The sequence below is a fragment of the Salvelinus fontinalis genome, chromosome 33, assembly GCF_029448725.1.
Source record: "Salvelinus fontinalis isolate EN_2023a chromosome 33, ASM2944872v1, whole genome shotgun sequence".
Classification (NCBI taxonomy): Eukaryota; Metazoa; Chordata; class Actinopteri; order Salmoniformes; family Salmonidae; genus Salvelinus; species Salvelinus fontinalis.
Window position 1 is genome coordinate 3,576,805 of NC_074697.1, and position 16,991 is coordinate 3,593,795.

At 44.3% G+C, this 16,991-nt stretch overlaps 1 protein-coding gene across 2 annotated transcripts; it reads left to right on the plus strand.

Moving 5' to 3' along the window:
- Nucleotides 1-14,359: 14,359 nt before the first annotated feature.
- Nucleotides 14,360-16,007, plus strand: LOC129831655 (ras-related protein Rap-2b). Of its 2 annotated transcripts, none has more exons than XM_055895014.1 (2): nucleotides 14,360-15,297; nucleotides 15,660-16,007. In XM_055895014.1, the coding sequence occupies exon 1, from the start codon at nucleotides 14,697-14,699 to the stop codon at nucleotides 15,246-15,248; it is 552 nt and encodes a 183-aa protein (XP_055750989.1). In that variant the 5' UTR covers nucleotides 14,360-14,696; the 3' UTR covers nucleotides 15,249-15,297; nucleotides 15,660-16,007. The 2 variants fall into 2 exon arrangements, with proteins under 2 accessions (XP_055750989.1, XP_055750990.1); XM_055895015.1 differs by having other exon boundaries at nucleotides 15,671-16,007.
- The last annotated feature ends 984 nt before the right edge of the window (nucleotides 16,008-16,991 follow it).

The following is a 16,991-nucleotide window of genomic DNA, read 5'->3' on the forward strand; positions in this document are numbered from 1 at the left end:
GCCTATATGCATTATTGTTATTTTACTGTGTTACTTTTTATTTAATTGTTACTTTCTTACTTTCTTAACTTTATTTATTGAACTGCATCATTGGTTAATGTCTTGTAAGTAATCTTTTCACTGTAAGGTCTACACCTGTTGTATTCAGCATTTCACTGTAAGGTCTACACCTGTTGTATTCAGCATTTCACTGTAAGGTCTACTACACCTGTTGTGTTCAGCATTTCACTGTAAGGTCTACACCTGTTCTATTCAGCATTTCACTGTAAGGTCTACACCTCTTCTATTCAGCATTTCACTGTAAGGTCTACACCTGTTCTATTCTGAGCATGTGACAAAGAACGTTTGATTTAATTTAACACAGTGTCCTGTTACATCCTATTAATGCTGAATACAAAGTCCTGTTACATCCTATTAAAGCTGAATACAAAGTCCTGTTACATCCTATTAAAGCTGAATACAAAGTCCTGTTACATTCTATTAATGCTGAATACAAAGTCCTGTTACATTCTATTAATGCTGAATACAAAGTCCTGTTACATTCTATTAATGCTGAATACAAAGTCCTGTTACATCCTATTAATGCTGAATACAAAGTCCTGTTACATCCTATTAATGCTGAATACAAAGTCCTGTTACATCCTATTAATGCTGAATACAAAGTCCTGTTACATCCTATTAATGCTGAATACAGGCTCATTGGGAGGTCGCTCGATGGGCCATTTCAATTAGAGAATGTCAACTATGATATTTCGTTACTACATTGCTATTTCGCAGGATCCCAGCGGAATCAGAGAAGTCAGCCCCCTTTTCTCCCCCACATCAGAAAAGCTGGACTCGTTTTGAACAAACTGAAGAATAACAAATAACAGCAAATAAGGGAACATAAAAATATAAATAAAAAAAATGAAAAATCCCATATATGGAAACAACAGCATCTTCTGACAGAGAAGGAAGCCATATTGGGTTTGTTGTGGTCTGTGTCAACTCTCCTGCGTGTAGTGACATGAGAAGAGGTTTACAGAAGAGACAGTGTTTACAAACACGACGGTTACGTTGGAAAAGCCTTGCTTGGTTGGTTTTTCGCTTTGTGGTGGGAGCACACACACACACACACACACACACCCACACACACACACACACACACACACACACACACACACACACACACAGACGCACACACACACACAGACGCACACACTTACACACACACACACAGACGCACACACAGACACACACACACACACACACACACCAAGGTTTCCTCACAGCAACGTGCGGTGACATGCCTTCACGACGGGTGTTGAGTTTCATTATGTCTCAGTTGCTTTGTGTGGACAGACATGTGAACGTGTTCAGTTTCACTTTTGGCCGAAACCTGTTCATCACTGTCATCAGGCAAACCTGTTGATTTCTCTGAAATAGTATCAAAAAATATCTCCCACAGGGTGTCATTTGTGTGTGTGTGTGTGTGTGTGTGTGTGTGTGTGTGTGTGTGTGTGTGTGTGTGTGTGTGTGTGTGTGTGTGTGTGTGTAAAATCAAATCAAATCAAAGCACATTTTATTGGTCACATATTTAACAGATGTTATTGGTCACATATTTAGCAGATGTTATTGGTCTCATATTTAGCAGATGTTATTGGTCTCATATTTAACAGATGTTATTGGTCTCCTCGGACGAGGAGGAGCATGGATAGGACCAACACGCAGAGTGGGTAGTGCTCGTGATAATTTATTAAAGCGAAACTGAACATGAAACAAAATAACAAAAATGAATACAACCGACAACAGTCCCGTGTGGCACAAATACAAACACGGAAACAAACACCCACAACACACACGTGAAACCCAGGCTGCCTAAGTATGATTCTCAATCAGGGACAACGATTGACAGCTGCCTCTGATTGAGAATCATACCAGGCCGAACACAAAAATCCCAACATAGAAAATCAACCATAGACAAACCCACCCAACTCACGCCCTGACAAACTAAAATAAATACAAGACAAAAGAAAACGGGTCAGGAACGTGACATACACATATTTAACAGATGTTATTGGTCACCTATTTAGCAGATGTTATTGGTCCATATTTATCAGATGTTATTGGTCACCTATTTAGCAGATGTTAATGTGGGTGTAGTGAAATGCTTGTCTAAGGAGAGCAGAGCTGCCGTGTCTGTCAGCGCCATCATACTGTGTGTGTGTGTGTGTGTGTGTGTGTGTGTGTGTGTGTGCGCGCGCGTGCGTGCGTGCGCGTGTGTGTATGCAGGCCTGTGCGTGCGTACGTGTGTGTGTGAGGGCAGTACCGGTGCCAAGGGAAGAGAGGAGGCCAAGGCACCATTTAACAGCACGCGAAACAGCAGACATGGTTATCCAATGACATTAAGCATTAAGCATTACCTGCTAACGGAGGACAATGCCACCATTTAACAGCACGCGAAACAGCAGACATAGTTATCCAATGACATTAAGCATTAAGCATTACCTGCTAACGGAGGACAATGGTACCGGATGGCTGCCGTTTAAAAATCTCCTAACCAATTGTGTTATTGTGTGTTTTTTCGCATTTTTTTTAAATTTATTTTGTATATGATGTTTATACCCTGATGAAGACAGCTTGTCTGTCGAAACGTTGGAAATAAAATATTTTTGCATCTGAGCTCCTAGAGTGTGCGGCTCTCCGTTTTATTTTTTAAGTGTTCCACTCCGTTAGCCAGCACCTCGCCTAAACAGGTGTTCCACTCCTCTAGCCAGCACCTCTCCTAAACAGGTGTTCTACTCCTCTAGCCAGCACCTCTCCTAAACAGGTGTTCCACTCCTCTAGCCAGCACCTCTCCTAAACAGGTGTTCTACTCCTCTAGCCAGCACCTCTCCTAAACAGGTGTTCCACTCCTCTAGCCAGCACCTCGCCTAAACAGGTGTTCCACTCCTCTAGCCAGCACCTCTCCTAAACAGGTGTTCTACTCCTCTAGCCAGCACCTCTCCTAAACAGGTGTTCCACTCCGTTAGCCAGCACCTCGCCTAAACAGGTGTTCTACTCTGCTAGCCAGCACCTCTCCTAAACAGGTGTTCCACTCCTCTAGCCAGCACCTATCCTAAACAGGTGTTATACTCCCCTGGCCAGCACCTCTCCTAAATAGGTGTTCCACTCCCCTAGCCAGCACCTCTCCTAAATAGGTGTTCCACTCCTCTAGCCAGCACCTCTCCTAAATAGGTGTTCCACTCCCCTAGCCAGCACCTCTCCTAAATAGGTGTTCCACTCCTCTAGCCAGCACCTCTCCTAAATAGGTGTTCCACTCCCCTAGCCAGCACCTCTCCTAAATAGGTGTTCCACTCCTCTAGCCAGCACCTCTCCTAAATAGGTGTTCCACTCCGCTAGCCAGCACCTCTCCTAAACAGGTGTTATACTCTGCTAGCCAGCACCTCTCCTAAACAGGTGTTCTACTCTGCACCTCTCCTAAACAGGTGTTCTACTCTGTTAGCCAGCACCTTGCCTAAATAGGTGTTCCACTCCGCTAGCCAGCACCTCTCCTAAACAGGTGTTCCACTTCGTTAGCCAGCACCTCGCCTAAACAGGTGTTATACTCTGCTAGCCAGCACCTCTCCTAAACAGGTGTTCCACTCCCCTAGCCAGCACCTCTCCTAAATAGGTGTTCCACTCCTCTAGCCAGCACCTCTCCTAAATAGGTGTTCCACTCCGCTAGCCAGCACCTCTCCTAAACAGGTGTTCCACTCTGCTAGCCAGCACCTCTCCTAAACAGGTGTTATACTCTGCTAGCCAGCACCTCTCCTAAATAGGTGTTCCACTCCTCTAGCCAGCACCTCTCCTAAACAGGTGTTATACTCTGCTAGCCAGCACCTCTCCTAAATAGGTGTTCCACTCCTCTAGCCAGCACCTCTCCTAAACAGGTGTTATACTCTGCTAGCCAGCACCTCTCCTAAATAGGTGTTCCACTCCTCTAGCCAGCACCTCTCCTAAACAGGTGTTCCACTCCGTTAGCCAGCACCTCTCCTAAACAGGTGTTATACTCTGCTAGCCAGCACCTCTCCTAAATAGGTGTTCCACTACTCTAGCCAGCACCTCGCCTAAACAGGTGTTATACTCTGCTAGCCAGCACCTCTCCTAAACAGGTGTTCCACTCCCCTAGCCAGCACCTCTCCTAAACAGGTGTTCCACTCCGCTAGCCAGCACCTCTCCTAAACAGGTGTTCCACTCCCCTAGCCAGCACCTCTCCTAAACAGGTGTTCCACTCCCCTAGCCAGCACCTCTCTGTGAGTTTCTTACACCTCTAATATATAATGTTTCTACCACCCTCTCTTATGACCGAAAAGAGATTCTAGACATCAGGACAGCGATTACTCACCTCGTACTGGACAAAGATTATTTCTTTAACGAGTCCGACGCAATGGATTTACTTCAGACACCCGACAAGGCCCAAATCCCCGTCATTCACATGAAGAAGAGAAGGAGATATCGGGGAGGTAGGTCGGGGTGCCTTGTAAGGATCCTACGGCGAGTGGGTAATCTGCCTCTACTGTCACGTTCCTGACCTGTTTTCCCTTGTTTTGTATTTATTTTGTTGGTCAGGGCGTGAGTTGGGTGGGTTGTCTATGTGTGATTTTCTATGTTGGGATTTTGTTTTCGGCCTGGTATGATTCTCAATCAGAGGCAGCTGTCAATCGTTGTCCCTGATTGAGAATCATACTTAGGCAGCCTGGGTTTCACGTGTGTTTTGTGGGTGTTTGTTTTCCGTGTCAGTAGTTGTGCCACACGGGACTGTTTGTCGGTTAGATTCTCTTTTGTTATCTTGTTTCGTGTAGTGTTCAGTTTATTTGATAATAAAACATGGACACTTTCCACTCTGCATCTTGGCCGATCCCTACACCTCCTCTTCAGACGAAGAGGAGGAAATCAGCCGTAACATCTACCGTCAGTCCTATTAGCCAACTTACAATCATTGGATAACAAAATAGACGAGCTACGATCACGAATAGCCTACCAACGGGACATTAAAAGGGTAATAAATCTAATCTAATTTTATTGGTCACATACACATGGTTAGCAGATGTGAGTGTAGTGAAATGCTTATGCTTCTAGATCCGACAGTGCAGCAGTATATAACAGGTAATATCTAACAATTCCACAACAAAACCTAATACACACAATCTAGTAAAGGAATGGGATGAGAATATATAAGTATAAAATATATGGATGAGCAGTGACAGAGCGGCTAAGATGCAATAGATAGTAAAGAATAGATAGTGAAGGATACAGTATACATTATATACATGAGATGAGTAATGCGAGATATGTAAACATTCTTAAAGTATCATTATTAAAGTGACTAGTGTTCCTTTTATTAAAGTGGCCAATGATATCAAGTCTTTAGGTAGACAGCTGCCTCTCTGTGCTAGTGATGGCTGTTTAACAATCTGATGGCCTTGAGATAGAAGCTGTTTTTCAGTCTCTCGGTCCCAGCTTTGATGCACCTGTACTGACCTCGCCTTCTGGATGATAGCGGGGTGAACAGTCAATGGCTCGGGTGGTTGTTGTCCTTGAAGATCTTTTTGGCCTTCCTGTGACATCGGGTGGTGTAGGCGTCCTGGAGGGCAGGTAGCTTGCCCCAGGTGATGCGTTGTGCAGACCTCACTACCCTCTGGAGAGCCCTGCGGTTGTGGGTGGAGCAGTTGCCGTACCAGGTGGTGATAAAGCTCGACAGTTTGCTCTCAATTGTGCACCGGTAAAAGGTAGTGAAAAGTAGTGTTTTAGGTGACAAGCTAAATTATGTGGGTGATATGTACACCGAGGAAATTCAAACTTTCCACCTTCTCCACTGCTTTCCCATTGATGTGGATAGGGGGGTGCTCCCTTTGCTATTTCCTGAAGTCCACGAACATCTCTTTTGTTTTGTTGACGTTGAGTGAGAGGTTATTTTCCTGACACCACACTCCGAGTGCCCTCACCTCCTCCCTGTAGGCCGTCTCGTCGTTGTTGGTAATCAGGCCTACCACCGTAGTGTCGTCTGCAAACTCGATTATTGAGTTGGAGGCGTGCATGGCCACGCAGTTGTGGGTGAACAGGGGGTACAGGAGGGGGCTGAGAATGCACCAGTGTGGGGCCCCAGTTTTGAGGATCAGTATCTTGTGTTTCACTGAGTCATGGCTGAACAACAACATGGATAACATGCAGCTGGCTGGGTTTTAATTTCATCAGCAAGATAGAACAGCTGCCTCCTGTAAGAGGTGGCGGTCTGTGTATGTTTGTAAACAACAGCTGGTGAACAAAATCTGATATTAAGGAAGACTCAAGGTTTTGCTCGCCTGAGGTAGAGTATCTCATGATAAGCTGTAGACAACACTATTTCCGAAAATAGTTTTCATCTATAGTTTTCATGGCTGTCTATTTACCACCACAAACCCAGGCTGGCAGTAAGACCGCACTCAAAGAGCTGAATAAGGCCATAAGCAAACTGGAAAATGCTCGTCCAGAGGCGGCACTCCAAGTGGCCGGGGACTTTAATGCAGGGAAACTTAAATCCGTTGAACCTAATTTCTACCAGCTTGTTAAATGTGCAACCGGAGGAAAAAAAACGCTAGACCACCTTTACTCCACACACACACACACACACACACACACACACACACACACACACACACACACACACACACACACACACACACACACACACACACACACACACACACACACACACACACACACACACACACACACACACACATCTGCTAAATATGTGACCAATAACATCTGCTAAATTTGCGACCAATAACATCTGCTAAATATGTGACCAATAACATCTGCTAAATTTGTGACCAATAACATCTGTTAAATATGTGACCAATCACATCTGTTAAATATGAGACCAATAACATCTGCTAAATATGTGACCAATAACATCTGTTAAATATGTGACCAATAACATCTGCTAAATATGTGACCAATAACATCTGTTAAATATGTGACCAATAACATCTGTTAAATATGTGACCAATAAAATGTGCTTTGATTTGATTTGATTTTACACACACACACACACACACACACACACACACACACACACACACACACACACACACACACACACACACACACACACACACACACACACACACACACACACACACACACACACACACACACACACACACACACACACAGAGAGAGACGCGTACAAAGCCCTCCCTCGCTCTCCATTTGGCAAATCTGACCACAACTCTATCCTCCTGATTCCTGTTTACAAGCAAAAACTAAAGCAGGAAGTACCAGTGACTCGGTCAATAAAGAAGTGGTCAGATGACACAGATGCTAAACTACAGGACTGTTTTGCTATCACAGACTGGAACATGTTCCGGGATTCTTCCGATGGCATTGAGGAGTACACCACATCAGTCACTGGCTTCATCAATAAGGGCATTGATGATGTCATCCCCACAGTGACCGTACGTACAGTATATAGCCCAACCAGAAGCCATCTGCACTGAGCTAAAGGGTAGAGCTGCCACTTTCAAGGAGCGGGACTCTAACCCGGAAGCTTATAAGAAATCCCGCTATGTCCTCCGACGAACAATCAAACAGGCAAAGTGTCAATAAAGGACTAAGATTGAATCGTACTACACCGGCTCCTACGCTCGTCGGATGTGGCAGGGCTTGACAACTATTACAGACTATAAAGGGAAGCACAGCCGTGAGCTGCCCAGTGACACGAGCCTACCAGAGCAGCTAAATAACTTCTATGCTCGCTTCGAGGCAAGTAACACTGAAGCATGCATGAGAGCATCAGCTGTTCCGTATGACTGTGTGATCACGCTCTCCGCAGCCGATGTGAGTACGACCTTTAAACAGGTCAACATTCGCAAGGCTCACATCAACACCATTATGTCAGAAACCCTGGAACCACTCCAATTTGCATACCGCCCCAATAGATCCACAGATGATGCCATCTCTATTGCACTCCACACTGTCCTTTCCCACAAGGACAAAAGGAACACTGATGTGAGAATGCTCTTCATTGACTACAGCTCAGCGTTCAATACCATAGTGCCCTCAAAGCTCATCACTAAGCTAAGGGCTCTGGGACTAAACACCTCCCTCTTCAACTAGATCCTGGACTTCCTGACGGGCTGCCCCCAGGTGGTGAGGGTAGGTAACAACAAGTCTGCCAATGCTTATCCTCAACAACAGCCCTATTTTTTTTACTTAACACTTATATTTCTAAAAACTGCATCGTTGGTTAAGGCCTTGTAAGTAGGCATTTCACTGTAAGGTCTACACCGGCTCATGTGATAAATCAAATTTGATTTAATTTGATTTGAGACACAACATATTAGTTAATGAATTACAGGTCTAATTATCACTCGCATGTGAAAAGGCACTTTGGTCTCAATGGACATTGCTCACTTGCCACCAAGACTCAAAGGAGAGTGTTCTCTCTACGGTGTGACATTCCTGCATTAATTTAAAGCCTCTGGATTTGATTGTCTGTCTTCAGTCCCCATTGGAAGAACCAATAAGGGCAATGACCTGTTGTGTTTCAGCAGCAACTGATCAGCTAGAACAAAAGACCAGCAGTTATACATGTCTGGGCTGGGGTAGCTCAATGACCAGCAGTTATACATGTCTGGGCTGGGGTAGGTAGCTCAATGACCAGCAGTTATACATGTCTGGGCTGGGGTAGCTCAATGACCAGCAGTTATACATGTCTGGGCTGGGGTAGCTCAATGACCAGCAGTTATACATGTCTGGGCTGGGGTAGGTAGCTCAATGACCAGCAGTTATACATGTCTGGGCTGGGGTAGCTCAATGACCAGCAGTTATACATGTCTGGGCTGGGGTAGCTCAATGACCAGCAGTTATACATGTCTGGGCTGGGGTAGCTCAATGAACAGCAGTTATACATGTCTGGGCTGGAGTAGCTCAATGACCAGCAGTTATACATGTCTGGGCTGGGGTAGGTAGCTCAATGACCAGCAGTTATACATGTCTGGGCTGGGGTAGGTCAATGACCAGCAGTTATACATGTCTGGGCTGGGGTAGGTAGCTCAATGACCAGCAGTTATACATGTCTGGGCTGGGGTAGCTCAATGACCAGCAGTTATACATGTCTGGGCTGGGGTAGCTCAATGACCAGCAGTTATACATGTCTGGGCTGGGGTAGGTAGCTCAATGACCAGCAGTTATACATGTCTGGGCTGGGGTAGCTCAATGACCAGCAGTTATATATGTCTGGGCTGGGGTAGCTCAATGACCAGCAGTTATACATGTCTGGGCTGGGGTAGCTCAATGACCAGCAGTTATACATGTCTGGGCTGGGGTAGCTCAATGACCAGCAGTTAAACATGTCTGGGCTGGGGTACTTTTTACTCCGTACATTTTCCCTGACTCCCAAAAGTACTCGTTACATTTTGAATGCTTAGCAAGACAGGAAAATGGTCAAATTCACGCACTTCTCAAGAGAACATCCCTGGTCGTCCCTACTGCCTCTGATCTAGCAGACTCACTAAACACAAATGCTTCATTTGTAAGTGATGTCTGAGTGTTGGATTGTGCCCCTGGCTATCTGTACATTAAATATAAAGGGTTTAATATGATTTATACTTTTGCTTTTGATATTTACATATATTTTAGCAATTACATTTACGTTTGATACTTAAGTATATTTAAAACCAAATATTTTTTTTACTTTTACTAAAGTAGTATTTTATACTAGGTGACTTTCACTTTTACCTGAGTCATTTTCTATTAAGGTATCTTTACTTTTACTCAGGTATGATAACTGGGTACTTTTTCCACCCATGTCTGTAAACCATGTGCAATTTCCACCTGACGTGTTTTATAACTCCTGACTCATAACAACAAGAGATCAGCTGCTGACACCATTTGATGTGTGGTGCGATTAAAAACCTATCGATCTGACCGAGTACGTTTCCTCATTCAGTCTGCCCGGAGGTGACGAGGTGATGAGGTCACACTGAGGTCTAATCATAAACACGCTGTACTGCCCTGCCATTGATTACACACTGATGATCACCCCAATGTAGACAGAGAGAGAGAGTGCGAGAGAGAGGGTGCGGGGGAGTGAGAGAGAGAGGGTGCGGGATAGAGAGAGAGAGGGTGCGGGAGAGAGAGAGAGAGGGTGCGGGAGAGAGAGAGAATGCGAGAGAGAGAGAGAGAGAGAGAGAGTGAGAGAGAGAGAGGGTGTGGGGGAGAGAGAGAGAGAAGGAGAGAGAGAGAGAGAGGGAGGGGAGGAAGGAAGGAAGAAAGGAGAGAGAGGGGGGAGGAGAGAGAGAGAGAAGGAAGGAAGGAAGGAAGGAAGGAAGGAAGGAAGGAAGGAAGGAAGGAAGGAAGGAAGGAGAAACACCAAACAACAAATTGAGAATTCTGCAAAAATATCCTCTGTGTGCAACATAAAACACCTAATAATGCATGCTGAGCAGAATTAGGCCGATACCCACTAATGATCAAAATCAACAAAAAAAGCTGTTAACTTCTACAACCATCTTAAAGGAAGTGATTCCCAAACCTTCCATAACAAAGCCAGCACCAACAGAGAGATGAACCTGGAGAAGAGTCCACTAAGCAAGCTGGTCCTGGGGCTCTGTTCACAGACACAAACAGACCCCACAGAGCCCCAGGACAACAACACAATTAGACCCAACCAAATCATGAGAAAACAAAAAGATAATTACTTGACACATTGGAAAGAATTTACAAAAAAACTGAGCAAACTAGAATGCTTTTTGGCCCAAAACAGAGAGTACACAGTGGCAGAATACCTGACCACTGTGACTGACCCAAAATTAAGAAAATCTTTGACTATCTACAGACTCAGGGAGCATAGCCTTGCTATTGAGAAAGGCCGCCGTAGGCAGACCTGGCTCTCAAGAGAAGAGAGGCTATGTGCACACTGCCCACAAAATGAGGTGGAAACTGAGCTGTACTTCCTAACCTCCTGCCCAATGTATGACCATACTAGAGACACATATTTCCCTCAGATCACACAGATCCACAAAGAATTCGAAAACAAATCCAATTTTGATAAACTCCCATGTCTACTGGGTAAAATACCACAGTGTGCCATCACAGCAGCAAGATTTGTGACCTGTTGCCACAAGAAAAGGGCAACCAGTGAAGAACAAACACATTTGTAAATACAACCTATTTGTATGTTTATTTAATTTCCCTTTTGTACTTTAACTATTTGCACATCATTACAACACTATATAGACATAATAAGACATTTGAAATGTCTTTATTCTTTTGGAACTTTTGGGAATGTTTACTGTACATTTTTTGTGTTTATTTCACTAATGTTTATTATCTTTTTCACTTCCTTTGGCAATGTAAACATATGTTTTTCATGCCAATAAAGCCCTTAAATTGAAATTGAATTGGAAAGAGGGAGAGAGAGACAGAGAGAGACAGAGAGAGAGAGAGACAGACAGAGAGAGAGACAGACAGAGAGAGACTCTCTGGAGTTTCCCTAACAGATGTAACCCTGGGTAATTCCAGGCAGGCAATATTGTGACAACTGACAGCACCCTGATATAGTGCACACACACACACACACACGCACACACACACGCACACACACGCACGCGCACGCGCACGCGCACGCGCACACACAAACAAACAGCTATGTGCCAATGCTACAGGTTCTTGTGTCCTCCGTCTATGCTCCTTGACCACGAACACAGTTACCTGTGATGACTAAACCAATCATATGTATCACATAAGGCTGGTTCCAGTCAGCTCAATGGTAACATGTCACAGACGCCCACAAAGAGATGGCCTAAACCTTAAGACTCTCCCAGCCCCATAGGTAACACCAAGTCCGACCTGAAATGACTTGCCCAGCCCCATAGGTAACACCAAGTTTGACCTGAAATGACTTGCCCAGCCCCATAGGTAACACCAAGTCCGACCTGAAATGACTTGCCCAGCCCCATAGGTAACACCAAGTTTGACCTGAAATGACTTCCCCAGCCCCATAGGTAACACCAAGTCCGACCTGAAATGACTTGCCCAGCCCCATAGGTAACACCAAGTTTGACCTGAAATGACTTGCCCAGCCCCATAGGTAACACCAAGTCCGACCTGAAATGACTTTTCCAGCCCCATAGGTAACACCAAGTCCGACCTGAAATGACTTGCCCAGCCCCATAGGTAACACCAAGTCCGACCTGAAATGACTTGCCCAAAGGGATAAATAAAGTGGTTGTATTCTATAACATATTCTCAAACAATAGACGAGGCCAGAAACTAATCAATAGTCTGAAGTTGGTATAAATTCCTTAATAATATGTTGCAGTGCTGTTATATTTCGTGTCTGAAAAAGATGTGTGAGTGAGTCACTCCTTCGTTAATGTCAACATAATCTGATAAATATTATATTTAATCCCGGATAAACCCATAGTCCCTTCTCCTTCTTTATATCCACTGTAGGCAGGGCCGGTCCTTGTGTTCTGTTGCCCTAGGAGAGACAAAAAAATGATGCCCCTGCAAAACTAGAATAAGTCCCAGTAAGCAAAATGACGTTGAAAAGATGTAAAAAATACGTATTTTCCAGACGTTGAAGTTAGGTTCAATTTCGGTTGTGAATGAAAGGTGAAAAGGTATTTTCCCTATTAGAAAGAGGAGGAAGGGAAGCGCTACTAAGGGACACTATAGTACATTTTGGTAGATAGAAGGTGCTCTTTGGTAGAAGGGGTAAATTGGTCATCAAAAAGAAAGGAGGACCAAGGCACTCTTCATATAACTAATTAAAATGCCTTTATTAGTATGGCATGTTCAATAGAAACAAAGTTGTTTAAAAAAAAAGAAGGTATTTTCCCTATGTTTAAAATACATATTTTTCAGGAGGTTTCCCAGAAGGTTCATTTTCGGTTCTAAATGAAAGTCGAACATACTTATTTTACCAATGTTGAAATCAAGGCCAATCTGGACCACACGAAATCTGAACCAAACATAGACGTCTAAAATTTCTTTAGATTTGGTCTGGACCGGACCAAAAATCCATGTCCGTAGACGTTGAAATCAAGGCTGGTCTGGACTGCACCAAAAAAAGACGTCCAAAAGGCGTCGGTGTTGGTCCATGCTAACTGGGGTGTAGTCTCGCATGTCAGCCAGCAATGGAATTGTATGAATTCCCATCCATGTTGTATGCCCACTGTTTGTAAAATAGGCTGTTGCATTGGCTTTATTTGTCCTGTGACTAATCAATTTGGCCATTTAAGCTCTGAATATCAGTTACCCAACTTTATCAGGAGTTATCGTGAGCCTATTTGCAATGTGTGTTTACACAGCGGGAAATGCAGAAGTATTTTCTTTTTCGCAATGATTACCTTGACAAAAATTGACGGATACAAACTTGAAACCACTGATCATGACAATGGGGTGAAACTCCTGGACAACAGTTGTGATTGTCCATTCCATATTGTCTATTTTATTTTGACCTGTCCTGTTTTTAAGATATGTTGTTTGTTAACGTGACAGCTCGTTCTTTTATTTGATTGAGCGCCATTTTGACCTGTCCTGTTTTTAAGATATGTTGTTTGTTAACGTGACAGCTCGTTCTTTTATTTGATTGAGCGCCATTTTTGTTTTGTTTTGATCAGAGAAACCGACATGATGTAAAAAAGTGTCCGTCTCATCCAGCCTGGTGGCTACAGTAAAGGCCACATTCTCTTTCAACCGTTTCCTAAATCTGATACATGATTTATGTTACATTATTTTCTTGGCAGAACGTTGGTGGAACACCGCAGCGATGAGTCTCTCCATCAGCACCCTGGAGAGGCACACTGGCAATGGACAAGCAAAATATTTTGCGCCCCTGCCTTTGACAAAGTGGGCACTGCTTATCACAGGGAGCATCAACACTCAGCTAAAAAACACCATATGCCAATGGTTGAGAAAAATTGCCATTGTTTTCGGGCAGAATGATGTTTTATGTGTTGTTGTTGGAGCTGCAACTTGGTCAGTTTAGCTCAGAAAATGCCGGCCTCGTCAATCTGCCATGGCTTTGCTGTAGGGTCCAGGCAGGCTATATCACCTGACAGCATTGGATGGTTGAAAACAATATGCCATAGCCTACAAGAGAGCTTATCAACTCAGTGATGTTTATTCTCTAAACAAGGTTAAGCATACATCCATGTCCGATTGAGGTGTGTAACCTAGGTCTAAAAATGCAATGAGTCAAACGGTGTGACTAAAGCTTTAACCATGCATGCCAAAGGTGTGGCAGTTTCCTGTAGCAGATTCCTGACAGTGGCCAGGGTGTGTGTCTGCGCCTTTAATAAAACGGAGCAGCCGACACTTTAGTTTATGACGTAAAGACGTTGGCTACGTACTGTAGAGTGTGGGCAGGAAGAGAGCGCACGGTGGCAACTCAAAGAACAGACTTTGGGCAAGGTTCAGAAACCGGTGGATCTCAACATGTCACATTTCTAATGCTGGGTTACGGTTGGAACCAAACCTACTCTCACCCGAACACCGATCGTGCACGACTAGTCCTCGAACTTGTGGATTTGGGACGAAAACTGCGACCGGAGGCACAACGGCGTCGCTGCTTGCAGTTTGAAACACAGCAGGGCGGCTTGCGGACTGAGCGCGTTCAAGAGGAAGAGAGGGACTGAGCGCGTTCAAGAGGAAGAGAGGGAGAAGGGACTTTTTTCAGAACCATGAGAGAATACAAAGTAGTGGTTCTCGGATCTGGCGGGGTTGGCAAATCCGCATTGACTGTGCAATTCGTAACTGGATCCTTTATAGAGAAATATGATCCCACGATAGAGGATTTCTACCGAAAGGAGATCGAGGTGGACTCGTCGCCTTCCGTTCTGGAGATACTGGACACGGCGGGGACCGAGCAGTTCGCCTCCATGCGAGACCTGTACATCAAAAACGGGCAGGGCTTCATCCTAGTCTACAGCTTGGTCAACCAACAAAGCTTCCAAGACATCAAACCAATGAGGGATCAGATCATTCGGGTGAAACGGTACGAGAGGGTGCCGATGGTTCTGGTCGGGAATAAAGTGGACCTGGAGGGCGAGAGGGAGGTCTCGTCCGGGGAAGGGAAAGCGCTTGCGGATGAGTGGAATTGCCCGTTTATGGAAACTTCAGCCAAAAATAAAGCCTCGGTGGACGAACTGTTTGCAGAAATTGTCAGACAGATGAACTATGCTTCAGCACCAGGCAGAAGCGACCAGTGCTGCGCGTCTTGTGTTATTCTTTAAAAAGAGAATCTAAGTTACAATTTTTTCGCATTTCTTAAATTTGCAAATGGTGAGTGAGCCCTTCCTAATATTAATCTAAACTTAAAATAAACAAGAATCGACGAAACTAATACGTTTTGCTTGAAGACAAAAACAGACACATTTTGAACAATACTTTGGTGTTTACTGTTAACTGTCATCATTAGTATTGGAAAGTGTCATATACAATGTGTTGCACAGGCTTAGAAAATACAGAAATCTCATCTATACCAGTGTTTACATGGCAGAGTACTTGAATGTTCTGGGAAAGTGGCTACAATTTCAAACAACGGGCACTTGCATCATTGGAAAAAGAGTTTGTCCGGTGCTATGTTGAGATGTTCAATGTAAGCTGACGTTGTTAGTTGACCATATATATGCTTTTCTTTGGAGGTGTGTTGCAGGTAGTCTGTACTGTTGAATTCTTCTCCGTGGCTCACCTTGGACTGAATTAAGGAATTCCGCGAGGGAGGAGGGGAGCAGGGAGGGTGGGGGCCACTCTTCAGGAATTCCGCTCGCCTGGAGTATCGTTGCAGCAAACTCAATGTACACCATTGATGTCAACAGCTCAGCTGAGTTAGCAACCCCTGTCTCAACTCCCAGCTGGAACTTATCCCCAACGGCAAAGACGTTGAGACTGGGACCTGAAACGCTATGGATATTCATTTTATGAAACGAGGATATGACTAGAAAAGCATATATTGCTAATTGCTGCACATTTTTTTTGGGGGGGGGGGGGGGGGGGGGGGTTGAGGGTTAGGTGACAATTCTCCCACCCTCATGGAGTTATGTTCTGTGACCACAACAAAAAATGTATGTTTTTCAAAGACAGTGAGGTTAGAATTGGACACCACTTTTGTGGAGTGTTTTAATGAGTGCCACCCGTTTTATTTATTTATTTTCTCCAACGTGTGCGAGGACATTACGTTAGTGACGGCCACACGGCGACCCGACCGCCCTAGCATCGAGTGCCTTTCCAAAACAGCTGTTCAAATTTAGTGCCAACCTGAGAGTGTCGCCACAAGAATCCCACAACATGGCACTCCACAAAGTTCTAAACTGTTGCTCTGGATAATCTCTTGGGGGTGGGAGAAGAAGAAACAACGAAACAACAAGCCTTTTGACAAAGGAATGGTGGTTGTCTTCAATTTCGTTTTTTGGCCTTTTGAAAACTAAGATTTTTTTGTTGTTGTTGCAATTTCTCTCATGGGTTTAAATGTAAATACACAGGTACTGAATCCCTTTGACTTAACCACCAAACTCTTCTTCCACACCACTTACATGAAAGGAATTCTATGTTTTGTTTTTATTTCTAAAAGAAAATGTGATTTACCATTAAAGTCTGTACGTTTAATTTCAGACCAGCCTTTTGACAGCTGTCTGTCTGTTTTAAAAATACTTTTAATACAAATTGCATTCTTTTTAAAAAGCCGTTGTTGTGTTTTCTCTCTTTGTAAGTATGTCTGTTCTCAGGTAAATCAGATCTACCAGTAGGGCAGTCTGTTCTCAGGTAAATCAGATCTACCTGTAAGGCAGTCTGTTCTCAGGTAAATCAGATCTACCTGTAGGGCAGTCTGCTCTCTCTAGGTTACCAGTAGGGCAGTCTGCTCTCTCTCTCTCTAGGTTACCAGTAGGGCAGTCTGCTCTCTCTCTCTCTAGGTTACCAGTAGGGCAGTCTGCTCTCTCTCTCTAGGTTACCAATAGGGCAGTCTGCTCTCTCTAGGT